The sequence below is a fragment of the Zea mays genome, chromosome 6 (genome assembly GCF_902167145.1).
Source record: "Zea mays cultivar B73 chromosome 6, Zm-B73-REFERENCE-NAM-5.0, whole genome shotgun sequence".
NCBI lineage: Eukaryota > Viridiplantae > Streptophyta > Magnoliopsida > Poales > Poaceae > Zea > Zea mays.
Genome location: NC_050101.1, coordinates 124,921,459 through 124,942,897, shown reverse-complemented (window position 1 = coordinate 124,942,897; position 21,439 = coordinate 124,921,459). Strand labels below are relative to the sequence as shown.

The 21,439-nt window shown below is 49.5% G+C and overlaps 1 protein-coding gene and 1 pseudogene across 2 annotated transcripts; both read right to left on the bottom strand.

Moving 5' to 3' along the window:
• Positions 1–8,850: 8,850 nt before the first annotated feature.
• Positions 8,851–10,716, bottom strand: LOC100278655 (uncharacterized). The gene is made up of 2 exons (NM_001372467.1): positions 10,216–10,716; positions 8,851–9,282 (listed from the first exon to the last, which is right to left on the bottom strand). The coding sequence occupies exons 1-2, from the start codon at positions 10,627–10,629 to the stop codon at positions 9,151–9,153; spliced, it is 546 nt and encodes a 181-aa protein (NP_001359396.1). The 5' UTR covers positions 10,630–10,716; the 3' UTR covers positions 8,851–9,150.
• Positions 10,717–11,733: 1,017 nt separating this feature from the next.
• Positions 11,734–13,317, bottom strand: LOC115772137 (uncharacterized; annotated as a pseudogene). The gene is made up of 2 exons (NR_164175.1): positions 13,020–13,317; positions 11,734–11,990 (listed from the first exon to the last, which is right to left on the bottom strand). The product of NR_164175.1 is annotated as an uncharacterized protein (transcript).
• Between the last annotated feature and the right edge of the window lie 8,122 nt (positions 13,318–21,439).

Below are 21,439 nucleotides of genomic sequence, written 5' to 3'. Positions count from 1 at the left end.
ATGTTAGTCTTAGCAATTAAGCAAGTGTCGAGTTCAGCTCTATCAAAATCTACCAAGTATAGCTGACCCTCTAACACTCCCTTAAATGCTATTGAATCATCACTTCTTCTAAAGACAGTGACACCTACATCAGTAAAGAGACAGTTGTAGCCCATTTTGCATAATTGAGATACGGAAAGCAAATTGTAATCTAATGAATCTACAAGAAAAACATTGGAAATAGAGTGGTCAGGAGATATAGCAATTTTACCAAGACCTTTGACCAAACCTTGATTTCCATCCCCGAATGTGATAGCTCGTTGGGGATCTTGGTTTTGCTCGTAGGAGGAGAACATCCTTTTCTCCCCTGTCATATGGTTTGTGCACCCGCTATCGAGTATCCAACTTGAGCCCCCGGATGCATAAACCTACAAAACAAGTTTAGTTCTTGACTTTAGGTACCCAAATGGTTTTGGGTCCTTTGGCATTAGACACAAGAACTTTGGGTACCCAAACACAAGTCTTTGACCCCTTGTGCTTGCCCCCAACATATTTGGCAACTACTTTGCCGGATTTGTTAGTCAACACATAAGATGCATCAAAAGTTTTAAATGAAAGGTTATGTTCATTTGATGCACTAGTAATTTTCTTCTTAGGCAACTTAGCACGGGTTGGTTGCCTAGAGCTAGATGTCTCACTCTTATACATAAAAGCATGGTTAGAACCAGAGTGAGACTTCCTAGAATGAATTTTCCTAATTTTGTCCTCGGGATAACCGGCAGGGTATAAAATGTAACCCTCGTTATCCTGAGGCATGGGAGCCTTGCCCTTAACAAAGTTATACAAGTTTTTAGGAGGAGCATTAAGTTTGGCATTGTCTCCCCTTTGGAAGCCAATGCCATCCTTGATGCCAGGGCGTCTCCCATTATAGAGCATACTTCTAGCAAATTTAAACTTTTCATTTTCTGAGTTATGCTCGGCAATTTTAGCATCTAATATTGCTATATGATCATTTTGTTGTTTAATTAAAGCCATATGATCATGAATAGCATTGATATCAACATCTCTACATCTAGTACAAATAGTGACATGCTCAATGGTAGATGTAGATGTTTTGCAAGAATTAAGTTCAACAATCTTAGCATGTAGAATATCATTTTTATCTCTAAGATCGGAAATTTTAACTTTGCAACCATCAAAATCTTTAGCCTTAGCAATCAAATTTTCATTTTCTAATCTAAGACTAGTAAGAGAAATGTTCAATTCTTCAATCCTAGCAAGCAAATCATCATTATTATCTCTAGGGTTGGGAATTGAGACATTGCAAACATGAGAATCAACCTTAGCTAACAAATTAGCATTTTCATTTCTAAGGTTGTCTATTGTTTCATGGCAAGTGCTTAGCTCACTAGACAATTTTTCACATTTCTCAATTTCTAGAGCATAAGCATTTTTAACCTTAACATGCTTTTTATTTTCCTTGATTAGGAAGTCCTCTTGGGAGTCCAAGAGATCATCCTTCTCATGGATGGCACTAATTAATTCATTTAATTTTTCCTTTTGTTGCATGTTGAGGTTGGCAAAAAGAGAGCGCAAGTTATCTTCCTCATCACTAGCATTATCATCACTAGAGGATTCATATTTAGTGGAGGATTTAGATTTAACCTTCTTTTTGCCGTCCTTTGCCATGAGGCACTTGTGGCCGACGTTGGGGAAGAGGAGCCCTTTGGTGACGGCGATGTTGGCGGCGTCCTCGTCGTCGGAGGAGTCGCTTGAGCTTTCGTCGGAATCCCACTCCCGACAAACATGGGCATCGCCGCCCTTCTTCTTGTAGTACCTCTTCTTCTCCTTTCTTCTCCCCTTCTTGTCGTCGCCCCTGTCACTGTCACTTGATAATGGACATTTAGCTATGAAGTGACCGGGCTTACCACACTTGTAGCAAACCTTCTTGGAGCGGGACTTGTAGTCTTTCCCTCTCCTTTGCTTGAGGATTTGGCGGAAGCTCTTGATAACGAGCGCCATTTCTTCATTGTCGAGCTTGGAGGCGTCGATTGGTTGTCTACTTGGTGTAGACTCCTCCTTTTCCTCCGTCGCCTTGAATGCGACGGGTTGAGCTTCGGATGTGGATGGATCATCAAGCTCGTTGATCTTCCTCGAGCCTTCGATCATGCACTCAAAACTTACAAAATTCCCGATAACTTCCTCGGGGGTCATTTTAGTATATCTAGGATTACCACGAATTAATTGAACTTGAGTGGGGTTAAGGAAAATGAGAGATCTTAGAATAACCTTAACCATTTCGTGGTCGTCCCACTTCTTGCTCCCGAGGTTACGTACTTGGTTCACCAAGGTCTTGAGCCGGTTGTACATGTGTTGTGGCTCTTCTCCCTTGCGAAGCCGGAACCGACCGAGCTCCCCCTCGATCGTTTCCCGCTTGGTGATCTTTGTGAGCTCATCTCCCTCGTGCGCGGTTTTGAGCACATCCCAAACCTCCTTGGCGCTCTTCAACCCTTGAACTTTGTTATACTCCTCTCTACTTAAAGAGGCGAGGAGTATCGTTGTTGCTTGAGAGTTGAAGTGCTCGATTTGGGCCACCTCATCCTCATCATAATCCTTATCCCCTATGGATGGTACCTGTGCACCAAACTCAACGACATCCCATATACTTTTGTGGAGTGAGGTTAGATGAAATCGCATTAAATCACTCCACCTAGCATAATCTTCACCATCAAAAGTTGGTGGTTTGCCTAATGGGACGGAAAGCAAAGGTGCATGTTTAGAAATGCGAGGGTAGTGTAAGGGGATCTTACTAAACTTCTTACGCCCTTGGCGTTTAGAAGTTACGGAGGGTGCATCGGAGCCGGAGGTCGATGTTGATGAAGTGTCGGTCTCGTAGTAGACAACTTTCCTCATCCTCTTTTGCTTGTCCCCACTCCGATGCGGCTTGTGGGAAGAAGATTTTTCCTTCTTCTCTTTGTGGTGAGAAGAAGATTTCTTCTCCTTCCCTTTGTTGGAGGAGCTCTTCTTCTTCTCCCTCCTCTTGGTGCGGGACTCTTCTGATGAAGTGCTCCCGTGGCTCGTAGTGGGCTTTTCGCCGGTCTCCATCTCCTTCTTGGCGTGATCTCCTGACATCACTTCGAGCGGTTAGGCTCTAATGAAGCACCGGGCTCTGATACCAATTGATAGTCGCCTAGAGGGGGGTGAATAGGGCGAAACTGAAATTTACAAATATAAACACAACTACAAGCCGGGTTAGCGTTAGAAATAGAAACGAGTCCGCGAGAGAGGGTGGAAAACAAATCGCAAGCAAATAAGAAGTGTGACACGCGGATTTGTTTTACCGAGGTTCGGTTTTCGCAAACCTACTCCCCGTTGAGGAGGCCACAAAGGCCGGGTCTCTTTCAACCCTTCCCTCTCTCAAACGATCCCACGGATCGAGTGAGCTTTCTCTTCTCAATCACTTGGAACACAAAGTTCCCACAAGGACCACCACAAGTTTGGTGTCTCTTGCCTCAATTACAAGTGAGTTGATCGCAATGAAAGAATCAAGAAAGAAGAAAGCAATCCAAGCGCAAGAGCTCGAAAGAACACAAGCAAATCACTATCTCTAGTCACTATGGCGTTGTGTGGAATTTGGAGAGGATTTGATCTCTTTGGTGTGTCTAGAATTGAATGCTAGAGCTCTTGTAGTAGTTGGGAAGTGGAAAACTTGGATGCAATGAATGGTGGGGTGGTTGGGGTATTTATAGCCCCAACCACCAAAAGTGGTCGTTGGGAGGCTGTCTGTTCGATGGCGCACCGGACAGTCCGGTGCACACCGGACATGTCCGGTGCCCCCGCCACGTCATCAATGCCGTTGGATTCTGACCGTTGGAGTTCTGACATGTGGGCCCGCCTTGATGTCCGGTGGCGCACCGGACATCTTCTGTTCATTGTCCGGTGCGCCAGTATGGGCGCGCCTGCCTTCTGCGAGCGCAGAGCGCGCATTAATTGCGTCGCAGGTAGCCGTTGGCGCCGAATAGCCGTTGCTCCGGAGTTGCACCGGACAGTCCGGTGCACACCGGACATGTCCGGTGAATTATAGCGGACTAGCCGTTGGAGTTTCCCGAAGCTGGCGAGTTCCTGAGGCCGCTCTTCCTTGGCGCACCGGACACTGTCCGGTGTACACCGGACAGTCCGGTGAATTATAGCGCGAGTGCCTCTGGAAATTCCCGAAGGTGGTGAGTTTGCGTTGGAGTCCTCTGGTGCACCGGACACTGTCCGGTGGCACACCGGACAGTCCGGTGCGCCAGACCAGAGGTGCCTTCGGTTGGCCCTTTGCTCCTTTGTTGAATCCAAAACTTGATCTTTTTATTGGCTGAGTGTGAACCTTTAGCACCTGTATAACTTATACACTAGAGCAAACTAGTTAGTCCAATTATTTGTGTTGGGCAATTCAACCACCAAAATAATTAGGGACTAGGTGTGAGTCTAATTCCCTTTCAGATACCCCGAAAAGGATCCTTCTCCGTGAAGGAAACAGGCCCCGAGCCTCCCTACTGATCAGAGGTTCAAAGGCTGGCCCCTCGGAGGGGTTTAACAGCCGCCTTAGAGCGCTTGGGCTCCGCGCCCACTACTGGTCAGAGGTTCGAAGGCCGGCCCCTCGGAAGGGTTCAACGGCCGTCTCAGGCCACTCGGGCTCCGCGCCCACTACTGATCAGGGGTTCGTAGGCTGGCCCTCGAAGGGTTCACAGCCGCCTCAGACACAGAGCGAGGGATGACCCTGGGTACGTTCGATACATAACCAAGGCTCAGGCTACGCTCCCGAGGTACCCTAGGACATTTCCGAGACCAGCGGGAACGATCTTGTAACGGAATCCCATCAGAGGGAGGCATCGAGCCCTCGGACCCCGTCAAAAGGGGACCGGGTCCGGCAGATCACCCGCAGGTACTTTTGGAGCACGCCTCCGGGCCTCTAGCCGACCCCTAACAAATGGGGCATGAGCGTCCACTCGGATTACCCGTCAGCAGCTCGCTGGAGACACCATGTTCGGCGCCCTCCAAGGGCAACATGGCGCTTTCCCCCCTCCTCCTTGCGGAAAGGCGACGCAGGGGCGTATGTAAAAAAGTCGAGTCTGTCCTTGACCGTCCTCTCGCCCTGTGCAGAGGCTCGGGGGCTGCTCTCGCAACCCGGCTCCGGCCAAACCGTTGACAGCGTCAACATACCAGCCCGAGAATTTGGGACCCGACCGTGCACCCGGGCTACGACCAGCTCGCATGAGGGAACGACTAGACCGGCCGAAACATTGCGAAATGCATTAAGACCTCGAAGGAGTCAAACCACTCCTCCGAGGCCTCGGGGGCTACACCCGGTGGGTGCGCTCGCGCACACCCACCGGAACAAGACACAACCGAGAAAGGCTGGTCCCCTTGCAAAAAAGTGCGACAAAAGCCTCCAAGCGAGTATTAACACTCCCTTCGAGGCTCGGGGGCTACTGTCGGGGACCATAATTAGGGGTACCCTCAAGACTCCTAAATCTCAGCTGGTAACCCCCATCAGCATAAAGCTGCAAAGGCCTGATGGGTGCGACTAAGTCAGGGATCGGTCCATTCGAGGGACGCGATCACGCCTCGCCCGAGCCCAGCCTCGGGCAAGGGCAGCCGACCCCGGAGAATCTACGTCTCGTCCGAGGACCCCCTCCAGCAACGGACACACCTTCGGCTCGCCCGAGGACCCCCTCTATGGTGTTGTCCAGATGCATATATATGAAACCACTGGTGCGTTATTTTTGCTTCGTCAATAAGTATTTATTGTCGTTCTTCTTTTCTCACTAGTTTATCTCATATCTTTGTATAGAACTATGTATACAGAACGTGCACAACCAGGATCCTTCTAGCACACCTGAGTACTGTGACTTGAGCTGAACACGTGAGTATCGTGAAAACAAGTTGACAAATGTGTCGTGGCCTCGTGGGAGGACTCTAAAAGAACTTATATTTGTGTATCGCGCAGCCCCACAGTTGTTTCTTGCGTGAGAATTGAAGTTTGTGGTTGCATACACTACTGGAATCGCGTTCTTTGTTGAGTGTCTAAGACACTCGGTAAAGACTATTTTACACTCGACAAAGAATAATCGGCAAAAATTTATTTGAAAATATGACCAATTATAAAGTTGCATAACTTTTTGAGATCTACAAATTCTATTTTAATAGTTTCTACATTCGAGACCGTTTACAAAATTTAAATTTTAAATTTTAAAACTTCACAAAAAAAATTTAATGATAAGATGATTTTGAATCAAAAAGTTATCAATTACAAAGTTTCATTACATTTCAAGACCTACAACTTTTATTTTAGTGGTTTTTTCATCCGAGATAGTTTGAAAATTTCAAATTTCAAAATTCGAACATAGTTTTGCATGACAAGATGATTTCAAACCAAAACATTATCAACTACAAAGTTTCATAACTCTTCAATACCTACAACTTTTATGTTGGTGTTTTTTTCTTTCGAGGCCGTTTTCAAAATTCAAATTTTAAATTTTTTAAATTCAGGCATAGTTTTCGTTCACAATATGACTTCAAATGAAAAAGTTGTTAGCTACAAACTTCTATAACTTCTCAAGATCTACAAAGTTTATTTTGGTTGTTTGGTCATTTGTTCACCTCACTCCTCACATGATGATTCTAACAATATGCACAAATTCTATACATCTCTATCGTAGTTTCATAAACTACGAGAGATATATAGGTTTTATGAACAAATTTATTTTTAGTTTGTCATATGAAGAAATGTTCAAAATATAAAATGTACATCATGATGAGTTATCTAAATTTGTAGTTGAAAACCTTTTCATTTGAATTAATTTACTGCTTTAAAAATGTGATTTTTAAATTGTCTTTGTCTAGTGTTGGAAAAAAGCACTCAGCAAAGAGCTCTTTGCCGAGTGTTATATTTTTGACACTTGGCAAAGAAGCTCTTTACCGAGTGTCAAAAAAAGCACTCAGCAAAGAAGCTCTTTGTCGAGTGTCAAAAATAAAACACTCGGCAAAGAGCTTCTTCGCCGAGTGTTTTATTTTGCCGATAGTTTTTTGCGTGATACTCGACAAAGAGTTTCTTTGTCGAGTGTCCGAAAAAAACACTCGTCAAAGTATTTGGTACTCGGCAAAGAGAGAAATTCCGGTAGTAATATGTACATTGTATGTTGTTTTGGTGAACACATGTTGTGTGAATCAAATAGTATTTACTATGCAACGTGAATCGAATAAATTATAAATGAACCTTACCCATTTTTTTTCATTTCTTTCTGTAAAAAAATCCGGTTCATATGGACGGTTTACCAGCAGTATTGGACGGTTTACCGTCGGTTTTACAGCGAAAATCCGTTTTAAATTTGCTCAAATTTAATTTGGACAAACCGATCGGTTTTTGCCAAAGACGGTTTGGTGATCCTTGCGCACACTGCCACTCCGCTCCGAAGTCGATGAGACAGGCACACAGCGAAGCAGTGCAGAAGTTGCCCAAGCAAAGAGAGAGAGAGAGCGCGAGCCGAATCCAAATTCCAGCACCGTCGCGTTGTCGTCCGGTTCCTTTCGGCCAAAGTCCCATCTCAAAAAGCTACGAGGCCGCGCGCGCTGCATGTTCATTGATCCTCCTCCTCCCTCGGAGCAGGGACGAGGGCACGAGGCTGCAAATGATACATACATATATAATGGCGGAGGATCCCAATTGATTCGGCGAGGAGAACCACCACCCATAAGCACTCAGGTTCCCTGTATTGTGTCTTGAAGCCGTTTGCAAAGCCAAGCGACCCACCAAGAACATCTCTGCAGGCTGACATGGCCAAATTCTGCTGTGCGCCGGCGCCCTCACCCGCTCTACCAACTGAGACGATCATTTTAAGTACGCACGCACTAGCACTACGTACGTACCCACCCACCACCCAATCACCCATGTTCATTCATTGCACAGGTACTTGGATCAGGTGTGTGTGTGGTGTGGGCACCTGATTTGGACGCCTTTAAGCCCTCGTCTTATCATTAACCGACCCCCTAATAATATGCGCTGCCGAATCTGCGTGTGCGGCTCGCTTCCAAGTTCCAACGCATGAGACCATCGCGGCGAGAGCCTATGATTGCCAGCCCGGCGAGAGCCCATGTTTGGTTGGGTCGTCCAGCAAACAGATTACACCGTGACACAGGATACGGAGGCACATATATTCTCATTACAGCTCTTCGTCATCCTGGCCGGCGTGGAACGATCCCGCAGCGCTCCATCCCTTTTGCGTCACTTTGCGAATCAGTTTTCCTCACGTCGCCTCGCGGTGCTCCTCACGGAGGCGCGGACGGTCTACCGCACAGAGTTGGATGGTCTGCGACCTGGGACGCGGGAGCAACGTTTCTCTGCGTACGTTCGGACGATCCACGCCTGAGGCTCGGATCATCCGCGATGGCGCAGAGGATCGTCTTCACAGCAGCCCTGGATTTCATCTTTCGAGAGGGAACTTGTCGGAGAGGAGAGATCCTATGATTTATCTTGATATCGGCAAGCCACCCAAGATAGCTCTAGTTGACGTAGAGCCAAAGAGATGTAGAGATTCGAGATGAAGGCTAAGCTAGACTACTTCTAATGCATAAGGTAAAAACGATAAGTACAAATAATTGAATCGATTGCGTGTGGTTCAATCGGCCGTAGCCATTCATCTATATAAAGGGGAGGTCTGGACCGTTACAAGTCGGTTCTCGAGTTAATCTCGCAGTTTTAGCTAATAAATTTCGCAAGAAATCTGAAACCCTAACTGATTCTGCGCACGCGCGGACGATCCGCGCCGCTACGGCGATTAGTCTAGACCGCGGACTGTGCACCACAGGATCGGACCGTCCGCCAGATACTTTTGATGCTCAACGGTTGCCTTATAAACATTACCACTCGTAAGAGATCTCGTTACCGTTTCCCATAACAACACGTGAACCAAACATCATTACCTTAGTGTGTCCCAGCTCCCAACCGATCTGTCACTTCTTATATTACATGGGCTGATTCTAACTAGGGGCCCTGTGGGACTACTTAATCGTCTGTTTTGTACTGAGAGTCTGAGGCGCCCAGACCGGCCGATCGTCTCATCATCCGACTCTAGGGACAGATGCAGCAGCCAGCCCATATATTCACCCACCGGCCAAGGACTCGTCACATCAGCTGCTGACTTCGGCGATGCTGTGGAGAGAAGGGCGCCAATGGCGATGCTGCCTCGCGCCAGAGTGCGCCGCTGCCGAGCTCGAGCCGCTGCCGCTGCCGCTCCGTGGTTGGCCGGCGCCGTCCTTCTCCTGTCGCGGGCCGGGACGATCGAAGTTAGATGGCGGCAGTAGAGTAACCAGAAGATGATAGTTTAGTTATCCTGTTGGAGCTAAGCTAGTTTAAACATCAGTTTAATTATCCACTTTTTTCCTCTCTGTCTGTCTGTCTGTTAGTGCCCATTAGCGAATGAATTAGTGGCTTCTCGCCTTCCTGCATGCATCCATGTTCCATGCATATTCTTCGCCTACCTGACTGTCTTGTTGGTTGGATCGCAGAATGTCAAACACCATAGTTTTCTAAACAGTTAAACATAATGAATGATATCAGCCTCAGGAGGAGGCAGCTCGAAGATTTCGGTGCATCCCATCCCTACGACTTCCATGTGATGTGAGGGAAGCAAGATGTGGCAAAGCTACTATTATGATATTGCCTAGTTCTGCTCCAGAATATTTTGCCTGCTCTTTTTTTTATATATATAACCGGCCATTACATCATGTTCGGAGTAAACTATTCGAATTATTCCTGGTATCTTGATCATGGGTTACTTTATGGTGATATCCTTTACAATCGAGTTGGTTGGTTAGGTAGGTACTAGTGGGCGGCTAAATACAGTTACCTAGACTGCTATCACCACCTGCTCTTCTTATTCATCAGCCGAACAAAACATAATTTGTGGCATGAAGGAAAATTCATAGTGCACTCGTGTAGTCATAGTCATGGATATTCAGAGCAGAACGTCAAGCGGGTAATGATACTGTGAGTCCTTTTGTTGTTGGACAATGTTTTGCGCATGTAGTGCAAACTACTGTGCTGATCGAAGGACGTAATTGAATGGAACGGATGCACTAAGGACATCTAAAATTAGTCGAACAATGTTCTAGAACAGAGACAGGGAAAGCAGAGGAGCGAACGAGAGATTGCGCAGTAACCATTGGCACTGGACGGTGGTCACAAAGCAGTACCTGGTCAAGGCAGTCGTCGTCGTCGTCTCCGGAGCCCGTCCTCCCGCCGGCGTGCTTCCGCTGAACTACCACCACGTGCTGCAGCTGCTGCTGCGCCCTCCGCGTCTTTTCCTCCTTCTTGGCCTGCAGCGCCTTGGTGACCTCGGCGACGGTGATGAGGCGGTACGCCTGGCCGAGCACCAGCGTGTCCCGGGGCTTGAGCAGCTTCACCCGCGTGGCGCGCCTGTGCTGCTGCTGCTGGGACCGCTTCTCGTCGTCGGCATCCGCGCGGTGCGTGACGAGCGCTACGTAGTGGCCCGGGTTGGCGCGCATGACCTCGGCGGCGCTGGTGGCCCAGTAGAGGCGCTCGACGCGGCCGCCCGGGTGCTGCACCATCACCACCGTCGCCGCCTCCGCCGCCTGGCAGTTGCCCATCCTCGATCGACCGGCGGCCCTCCTTTGGTCCTCTGCCGCCTGTGGGTGTGCAGTCCAGCCCAGCCCAGGGAGGAGAAGGAGGCAGGTGGCGGCGGCCGCGAGCGGGTTATGATTTATGAAGCGGCGGTGGGCGTGGGTGGGGTGCGGCACTAGCCACTGACCGAGACGGCGCTGCACGGATGGATCGCGAGGTCCAGCGGTGTCGATTGGCCCGACCGAGCCCTTGCGCGCATCAGTTTTTTTTTTGGCTCACCGTTCCCTCTGCCCTAAAACCATGGAGCGTGGCGGGTAGCGTGCACGAGCGGTGGTGCATCTATGGCTGGGGCTACAAGCTGAGCTCGAGTGCTCCGTACGTCCCTGAAATGGCAGCTCACCGATCGGATCGGAGGGATCCAGCGCTGAGGTCGTGCATTGAAATCTGCGCCTCTTTGGACGCTCGGCGTCAAAGCATCGGTTTTGCCGTGGCTGTGGGTGGATTTGTGTGTTGGCCGTGCCAGCGTGACATACGCTTGACGTCGGACGCGGCACAGTCCAAGGCGGGCTGCGCCAAGACAGCAAGAGGCCCACGAAGCAGAGTGTTTGGGCCCAATTGGCTGCGCTAGTGTGTGTGAGTCTGGGCGTTCCCGACGTCGTACTCGTACGACGTGACGGTGTCATTCTTCTGGGCACCGTTCATCGCCAAGGCCACGATGGCAAGCTAGGCGCTCAACAACACAGCCTGCCGGAGAACATGAGCAGAGATGGCAATAGGTAAATATCCACCGGGTATTACTATCCCATACCCATATCCACAACACAAAAATAATCTCACCGGGTCACCCATATACACTGGGGACTAGTTTGGCAGCGAAGAGAAAAAATTCCCTTGGAAACCAACACACGAGGGAATTTTAGATGACACCTTATTTCCCAGAGAGAATCTCCCCTCTCGGGTGTACTTTTCTGGCGTTGTTTGGGAAGCAAGGGGCTAAATACCCCTCTTAGCAAAAATACATCAAAAATTCAGAAAAAAAATCAAACAAAAATAAGGAATATTTAGAAAACCCATAAACAATAAAACATCACTAAAAATCCAGAAATATGAAGCATGTATCAACACTGCAATGTCCACTTAATATCACCATCACATAATATCATGTAATATTCAACGAAGCTAATCCATCCATCATCACATCACATAATATCATTATCTCCATTCACACGTACAGATAGACATTATAATATAAAAATGGAGTATTAGGAAGTTTGGCAGTAGAATAAGACATCTAAAACATGCACGCCACATGTCAACTTAATGCGTTTTAGTTTCATGCCAGCTTCCTTCTCCATATCCGCTTCATGTGTTGCTTCCACTTAACACACTGCAAGTAACATCAATTGATACACATTTTAATTTATATGGTTACACAATTATATAGTTCAATGCTAATAACATAGAAAAAAACTATATGTGTTGCTTCCACTGAAAAAACTAGAATATCATATGTGTTGCTTCCACTGAATAAATTCTGTAAAAAACTTGTGTTAATGCACTAAAATCAGAAAAATAGCAAAGGCTCCTCCTTTTATTCTAGTTCCACTAATGAAAGTTGAAACAGAATCCAATAACAAGACTTCATTAATCTATTATTAATCTGTCGGCACCAGGATAATCTGTCAACACTAGGAACAGGTCTTTAGAAAAATAGCAAAGACTTCATTAATTTGTCAGCACCAGAAACAAGACTTTAGAAACTTGTACCAGCCACACATATTTATGCAATGATCTGGTGATTACATCTCCAGTGGCGAGATGCCAATCGCTATTTGAATGGGAGCAGTCTGCTTGAACCTCATTCCGTTCAAGAAAACCCTCTCAGAGAAAACAGTGGTCAAACTAGAAATTAGGAAAATAGAATTAGCCCTGTAAAGAATGTCATCAGCTACTAACATCCATTAAAAAAACAGACAACGTGAGAGATCCCAATGTTAGATATGAACAAAGTTATGTAGCTAGAAATAATCTTTTATAAATATTGCAGAATACCTATTTTTAGCAACATATCTTTACAGTTAGTCAAGGAATAAATCAAGTTGCACAGGGAAAATGTATTCAGAAAATTAGGAAGGTAGATTGGACGGTGGTAAATCAAAGGATACTAATGGAATTCGCAGCAATTAACCCAACAGGTCCAGAAGTTTCATTTAAAATGGTGTAAATCACAGAACAGAAGCAACATATCATTTGATTGCTTATGCTGGTTTTCATTTGCAACAACATAGAAAAGCTTGAGGAGTGCGTGAAGTGTCGCAAAGTTTGATTTGCAAGAACTGACTTGATTGACCACATGCAGGCTTCCGGAAAGAGATACTACCACTTTAATCTCTGTAGTGTCGCAAAGTTTGAATACCTCAAGCCAGAGATGGGGACGACGCGCTGAGGACGGCAAGCCATAGATCCAATAGCGCGGAGGACGAGCAGTGGATGTCATGCGATCCTGTACGCGCTAGAGATCCCGTACGAGCAAGCCAGAGATCCAGTAGCGCGGAGTACGCGCGGAGGACGACAAGCCAGAGCTGGACGTCGGAGCAGAGCAGAGCTGGACGTTGCGGCGGCAGTGGGAGGCCAGAGATTCGTCACGGCGGCGGTGAGAGGCCAGAGATTCGTCGCGGTCGGATGCCCTGTCCGTGGGGAAACCTGCCCGGGGTCGCGACTCGGGGGAGCGTTCTCTGGTGTTTTGGCAATTCGTGGGAGACACTGACCCGGGGAACCGGGCTCCAAACAGGCCAGCAAAATTACTCGTGGCCCATTCTCACGCGGGGTTTTTTTGCCGGGAAAAAGGCTGAATCCCCCCGGAGAAGTGGGCTTCCAAACTAGGCCTGGTAGGTATGGATTTACCCCCATACTCATACCCATGTGGGTATGGGTCACCCATCGGGTCACCCCTACCCACGAAAATTAAACATATATCAAAATATTATACAATACAAATGTCAAGTATATCCATATAAATACCATTACAAAACATTCTAGCATCATTTAATCATCCATTCAACACACCAAAGATAATTGGATAAAATAGTAACACTAGGATAGTACTACATAGCACATTACATGTTCCATTGCATGGTCATTAAATCGTCGTTAAGCCTTCTATGACATTATGGTCTAAAAGGTTGTTAGATAGTAAAAAAGATGGATGACTAAAGCCAAGTTCATGCTTGGACTAAGTTTATATTGGATATTTTATACCCACGGGTTAACGGGTATGGGTGAAGGCAAAACGTTCTAATACCCGTTTACCCATTGAGTGAAGATTTTTGCCCAATAACAGACCCACAGGTAAAATATTTAGCCCACTGTTGGAACTTGCTCTCCCGATCAAATTGATCCAACAGGGGAGTGAAAGCTACGTAAACAAGGTTTCAATTCGAGATGCAAAAGCTCTGTTAATCTAGCCTCTCAAGGGCACTGTGCGGGGGTATTTATAGGTATCTGAGTGCTCAGCGTCCTGAGTTAAGGACGCATGTGCCCTCAGGCGCCTAGGTTATCCCCAGAATATTCCCATAAAGCAGGGTTACAGACTATAATTACAGGGAGACCTTTACAAATTAGGCTCGTAATGCGCAGCGGCCACGCAGGGCCTGTTACAATGGGCCGGATCACACGTGGGCCTCCATGTTGGACGAGGCCGCGAGATGGGACGACCTCGTCACAGGCCTTCGTCCGGCGACGCGTGGGACGAAGGGTAAGTCTGCCAGTCGTCTTGTCTCCGTTGGTGCAGCGAGGCTGGCGAAGGCATCGAGCGAAGGATGGTGTCTTCGCCTTCGCCCCAACATTTGCCCTCCGAGGGACCAGTTCGACTAAGTCATCTGGTGCTGAAGGCGTCGCTAGATGGTGGAGACACTGCCCTCGCTCGAAGTGGTTCCGCAGGGGTTTTTGACATGACCGTTGATTGACGCCGCACTGTTGGATTGCGGGCTTCCCGAAGCGTCGCGCCCTGTGTATCGGGGGCGGCGCGGATTGAAATTTACCTTTCTGCGCGCCTCGAAAACCCTAGCCTCCCTTTCAAACTGCTCGCTTGCTCGTCTGCCCTCCTTGCTCCTGTTCGTCGGAGAACTGGCCCGCGTGAAGCAGACTGCTCGCCGCCGTCGACGGTACGTAGCCATGCCGTCTTCCTCCTCGTCTGCTGCGACCACGCCGACGGCCGAGGCGTCGTCTGAAGATCTCTCGGGCACTGTGGCGGCGGCGGAGTTGTGACCGGGTGATATAGTGGAATTCGGTGTTTCGCGGATGTCGTTGGCCCGCGTGCAAGATATGCAACAGTTGGGGTATTTTGGCGGTGGGGTTGGTCGGGTCTCGCGGGCGGAGGAGGTCCCCGAGCCCGAGGGCGAATTGGTTGTTTTTCAGGCATTTTTCATCACTGGACTTCGCCTGCTGGCGCATCGTTTTGTGTCAGAGGTTTTGCAGAAGTTCGAAGTCCAGGTTCATCAGTTGACACCAAACGTCGTGGTGGCATTGGTGAAGTATGTCTGGGCAACGACGTCATATGGCGGCCAGCCTTCGGTGGAGGTCTTCGCCAAGCAATACTGTCTGCACTGGCAGAAGAGAAAAATTGGACAGAAGATTGCGCAATTTGGATCGTGCACTTTCACGCCGAAGTCCGGGAAGACTTCGATGGAAGTTGTGGAGCTGGTCCCCTGTGCCCGGAATAAGTGGGGCAACTGGTGGGACTACTGGTTTTATGTTTCGGAGGCTGAAGTCGAAGATCACCCAGGGCTCCCTGCCGCCATTATGTGTTCGCATTATTATGTGGCGTACCCGTCATTTGAAGTGGCGGAGGATGATGAAAATGAGAGGGCCCTTCGGATTGCTGCCCGCACGAGTAGTGGGCGCGATCTAGTTGAGGAATTCATAGGGTATGGGGTGTGGCCTTTGGCGCATGGATGGGCGCTGGGCGAAGTATGCCCTCGCGAGATGCCCTCCCTGGGTGGACGGAAGGTGCGAAGTCCGCGTTTTGCTTTGGATTTGCGAGGGCGGGATCCTGCCGCGGTTGTGCGTGAGGCGAAGGATGGGGCGGTGAGAATTGTTGGGCGCTATGTGCCGAAGACAGAGGCCCAGCAGAGTTGGGATATACGTGGATCCAACGACCGCCTGAATAGGGTCTTCGAGTTGAATTGTTTGCCATATGGCGGTTATCCTGGGGAGGACGTCGTCGACCGCCGCGGGAAAAAACCAGCGGCTGTGACTGAGGATGACCCCGCGCTGGAGGCCGCCCCATCCACTAAAAAGAGGAAGCTAGGTACTGCGGTGGGAGAACTAGGGGTCACCGATAGCTTTGCTATGGAGTTGATGGGGACATGCGCGGCCCCCGGGGGAAGGATGTCTTCGCCCGAGCTCCGGGAGTCTTCGGCGCGGATGCTGGAGGTTACCGGGGGTCGATGGCCCAAGGACGTTCCTATCCCCCGCGCGGCCGGCGAAGAATTTTTTACGTCTCGCATGGCTCGTGACTTGAGAGTGTTTCCTTACGGACGAAATATTGCTGTTGTTGTGTCAGCAGTGATAAACAAGGATCGCCAGGAAGCTGCGCAGAAGCGTCGGGCGGTCATCAGGCTCCCCGAAGCTAGGCCGAAGAGGGCGTGGGGGACTGTGAAGGCTACCGTCCCCGGCGGTAGCCAGCCGGCCGCCCCTAGGTCCAGCAAGGTGCCGGAGAGCGTGAAGGCGGTCGGCGCTGGCGGAACCAAGTCTGCCTCGGACGGAGCTGCGAAGGTCCGAGAATTGCCTTCGCCGGGGAAACGCGTTGCCGACTTTGGCACAAATATTAGCGTGGACGACTATCTCGTTAGTAAGCATTTTTTTGACTGGTGATACGTTGCAGGATCGGGCGATGGGCAACTTGTTGTTGTTCCGCCTGCGGTGGCGACCACGGCGTCTGCCGCGGTGCTTGGGGTGAAGGGTAGCGCTTTCAGCGCTGGCGGCGAGATTTCGGCGGTCACTGCCGTCAAGGACGAAGCGGGCACTGTGTCCCGCCGGCTGAGGGAGGTGTCGCAGCAGTTGAGTCAAGTAAGTTGAGCTGGACTTCGGTGTTTACCGCTTTCATGGGGGATTGTGGTCTCATGTGTGTCTGTTAGGCGGCCGACTTCGCCGACCGTGTGGCGTCGGGTGCCCTTACTGCAGATGTGTCTGCCGAAGTCGAGAGACTTCGGGTGCAGCACGCTGACGCCGTCCGGGAGAAGTCGGCTGCGGATAACAAGTGCCGCAAGCTGGCGGAGAGGGTGGCCGCCCTGGAGGGCGAGAGGACGGACCTCCGGCGCCAGCTAGTGGAGGAGAGGAGGGAGGCCAACCAGGCCATCGCCAAGGCGCAGGCGGCGTAGGCGGAGGCCAAATTGGCGCGGGTGGAGGGGAGCCTCGCCAGCCAGTGCGCCGAGGAATGGGAGGTGCGGTTCAACGCTCTGCAGGCCCGCATGGAGAGGGTCGAGGCCTCTACGCGCTCGGAAGTTGAGCGGACGCGCAAACAGCTCGTGGACTCATACCGCGAGCTGGGTGCGCGGACTGCTGATTTTGAGGTGCCCGACCGAGAGGCGGGCCTTCGCTTCCTCGAGTGGCTGCAAGAGGAATTGTTGGCGCTCCCGACCATCATGGAGGGATTCATGTCCTTTGCCTCCCTCATCACCTATGAAGGGGCTATGAACGCGTTGTCCCGCAGGGGTGTAGTCACTATGAGGTCTTCGACCGATCCGATGAAGACTTTGGGCGCGAGATTTTTAAGGTCGAAGACCCTGTGGTGAAGGACTCCGCGGGGGCCCTCTTCGACCGGATGTGGGGCCCTACGGTCGGGAGGTGGTTAGGGAGCGGTCTGACCGGGCGAGGGATCAGGTAAAGTTTGTCTTTTGTTTCGTGTCGTTGAATGTGGGTATACGTGGGCTTGCTAAATCGGTGTGTTGTGTTGTAGATGGCGCGTGCCGAGGACATGGAGGACTTCGGACCCCTGAACAGCGCGCAGCCCGATGCAGAGGCCAACCCGGTGGTGGCCGAGGCTGAGGTCGACCCGGCACCGCCCCCGGAAACCGGTGAAGGCTCCCTCGCTGCCCTTGCGTCTACTGTGTCCGGTGGAGGCTCGTCGCCAGCCACTGTGCCGATGGTGGAGGATCCCTCGAAGGCGGTGACGGAGCTGGCAGCGGAGGATCCCCCGAAGGCGGCGACGGAGCTGGCGGTGGAGGATCCCATAGCGGTGGCTGGGTCTTCGCAGGTGGCTTAGTGGGTGTGGGGTAGTTAGAGAATTTTGTTTGTGTTACTGAACCTTGGTTGCTGCGCAGGTTCAGGATTTTGGGCCTGCGCACGCAACCGCTACTACTAATTTTGTGGCGGCTTCGACCGTGGTCGCTGGAAATGAATCAGATGAGTCTACGTCTAAGTTTTCTGATTTTGATGACTCTGGGAGTTCGGTTGAGTGGACGGAAGAGTCTTCGGATGAGGACTTGGATTACTTTGCGGCCTTGGATGTGGTTGCGGCGGAGGCTTCTCCGCGTGTTATGGATGCTGAAGTTTTGCCTGGTCCGAGTGCTGGGCGTAGGCGGCGAAGGGCGGTGGCGAAGCGTAGAGTGAGTGAAGTGGATGGCGGTCGACTTCGTGTGGGCAGGGCTGGCAAGCGGGAATTGTTATCCTCGCCGGTTGGGGCGAGTGTAGGTGAGGGGGAGTTGCGAAGTCTTTTTGAGGGTGAGGAGCTTAGGATAATGCTATTTAACTATAGGGAGATGGGAATCATTCCGAAGGTTGAACCAATGTAAGGTGTGATGCCCTCGTTGTACGTGTATAACTATAGTTTGTATGATGAGGCTGTGCGCCTTCGCGCATCCGGCTATGTCCATAGGGGCGTTGCGCACTTGGTCTAGCATATTTATTATGTCGGTCCGGCTGCGCCTGTAGTCGGTCTTTGCGCGGACAGTTTCTTGATGTAGACTTTTGCACGGATGTAATGCGCCTGCGATTTTGCGCGCTTGTTGAGCTAGTCCGGCTGCACCCCTAGGCGACTTTTGCACGGATAGTCTTTTGAGGAAGACTTCGATTTTGCGCACTTGTTGTGCTAGTCCGGCTGCACCCTTAGGCGACTTTTGCATGGATAGTCTTTTGAGGAAGACTTCGATTTTGCGCACTTGTTGTGCTAGTCCGACTGCACCCTTAGGCGACTTTTGTACGGATAGTCTTTTGAGGAAGACTTCGATTTTGCGCACTTGTTGTGCTAGTCCGGCTGCACCTTTAGGCGACTTTTGCACGGATAGTCTTTTGAGGAAGACTTCGATTTTGCACACTTGTTGTGCTAGTCCGGCTGCACCCTTAGGCGACTTTTGCGTGGAGTGTCGCACGCAAGGGTAGCTAGCGTTGCCCCTCGCGGTGACTTTGTATTGGTCGAATGTCGAAGACCGTTGATGCGGTCTTTTTTCGACGTAGATTTTTGCGGGGGATTTTTCGCTTGTATATTACATGGCTCCGCCTCGTTAAAAACCTCACCCCCCGGGAGGAAAAGAGTGTGGGCCAGAATAAAATTGTTTTGCGAATTACAAGGGCGAGCTGGCCCTGAGGAGTCAAACAAAAAATTTGCGGAGATTATCAATGTTCCAAGAATGCTCCAAGTCCTCGCCGGATGGCGTTGTGAGAATGTACGCGCTGGGGGACGCCTTCGTCTTGACGATGAAAGGGACCTCCCACTTGGGCTCCAGCTTGCCCCGGGACTCTGTCCGAGCTGTCCGGACGAGTACGAGGTCTCCTTCGCTGAATTCCCTCAGGATGACTGTGTGGTCGCGCCATGCTTTTGTTTGAGCTTGGTATTTGTTTAGAGCCTGTAGGGTGAAGACGCGGTCTCCGTCGATGAGGTCCTTCAAAGTGGGCTCGTCCACGTCGGGGACGGCTGACGGGACTGTCCGTGGTGACCCATGTTTTATTTCTTGCGGGGTCATGGCCTCCGATCCATATAGAAGGCGGAAAGGGGTGAACCCAGTCGCCCTGCACTCAGTCGTGTTTAGTGCCCAGACCGCTTCAGGTAACAAGTCGGCCCACTTGCCCTTTTTGTCGTCTGTTGGGGACTTGTTCTCAAATGCTATGAATCAAGAACAAGGCAACACAAAATGTTAAATGTTAATGTCCTTCGTCCTTTTAAGCATTATTTCCCTAAGGATATAATGATTTTTGGACGAAGGTTATAAAGGACATACCTTCATAAACATAGAACGTAATAATGGAGAGGGAATCATATGAAACATAAAGATAACATGAACAGTAGTGTATTATTGTCGACCCGTTTCCATTTTATTATAACGGGAAGATAAAAATGATATCAAGTTACAAGTGTACCTTCAGCTCGTAAGAAGGTAAAAGTACAAGTGTGACGCAAAAGCCAATGCCAAATCAGCGTGAACAGTACAGGGATACTGTTCACCTATTTATAGGCACGGGTCGCAGCCCATGGAAAATTACAATAATGCCCTTTACATTTATTAATAACTCTATGATAACTCTTTGAGGTCTAATCTGGTTTTTCATCTTTAAGTCGGTTTCCTTTTCCGCCGCTACTCCGAAGCTTTTCTACACACAGCTTCGGCTCTGCGCCAACCTTTGTGCTTCTTCGTACCGTGGCTCTGATCCGAGTCCAAAGGTACCTGTTAATGTACTTTACTCCAGAAACATTGTTAAATCATGTTTTTGAGGACCTTCGGAAGCCGAAGGCCCCCAACAGTAGCCCCTCGCAATATTAATTTGTCAGAATGATAAATTCAGATTGCGAAATGGACGAAGGCTATAAGCCGAAGGTCCGAAAAAACACCTTCCTTTTGCTAGAATAGCAACAGTCAATGGCAAATGGGGCCCTCCAGTTTCCGACGTAATGGGTTTATAAATACGGGCTCGCCATAATTTACTCGACATGCTTTCTTGCCATCTGTTTTACCTGCTCAAATAGTTTTCTGCCTATCAACATTTGGTTGCCTACCTAGTTTTAAGCTTCGGAAGCGAGAAGCAAAAAATCCGAAGGGATGTCTGAGGAGAAGAAGGTTGCTGCCGAAATGAAGTTGAGTCTTTCTGAAGAGATGCATCTGGGTTTTCTTCGATCTATGTCGAAGACTAATACAGAAAAGATCACTAAAGAAATTTTGGAAGGTTTATCTGAAGATACTGGTGATAGCGACAGTTATGATGCGGATAGTGGTGGTGAAGACTCCGAAGATCGCCCTTGGCGGCCAAGCAATGCGGTTTTCGGCAAATCAAGTATTAAAGAAAATCATCTTGTCAACATGAGGGGAAGATATTTCTGGGATTTGTCTGTTGTAAGGGTCGACGAAGGAGAGAAGACTTGCCCAACTCCTGAGGAAGATGAAGTCGTAATATTTTGAAGCTTCTTGAAAGCTGGACTACGATTTCCCCTGAGCCGTTTTGTTGTGGAGGTGCTGACGATATTTGAAATCCACCTTCACCAACTTATCCCCGAAGCGATCATAAGGATGAATATTTTTGTGTGGGCTGTGAGGAGCCAAGGCTTGGAACCTGATGCAAAAAGCTTCTGCAACATGCACGAATTGCTATACGAGACAAAACCCTGGGGTAAGGAACAATATCACAACAACTTTGGCTGCTACAGCTTCGGCTCTAGGTCTGGGTCAAGCTGCCCAGTGCCGACCTTTCGAAAGAGATGGCCTGGCGACTGGACGACGGAATGGTTTTACGTGAAAAATGACTTGAAATATCGAGAGGATATAAAGAAGATCATTATGTATCCCATCTGGCAACGCTTCGGCCTGCGAAGGCCGAAGGTGGAAATGAATGAAGCAGCAGAAGAATGCC

Coding starts and splice junctions, on each gene's coding strand:
- LOC100278655 (NM_001372467.1), bottom strand. CDS start 10,629: ATGGGCAACTGCCAGGCGGCGGAGGCGGCGACGGTGGTGATGGTGCAG. Junction 9,283..10,215: donor ACGACGACTGCCTTGACCAG/GTACTGCTTTGT, acceptor GGCCCGCGACAG/GAGAAGGACGGCGCCGGCCA.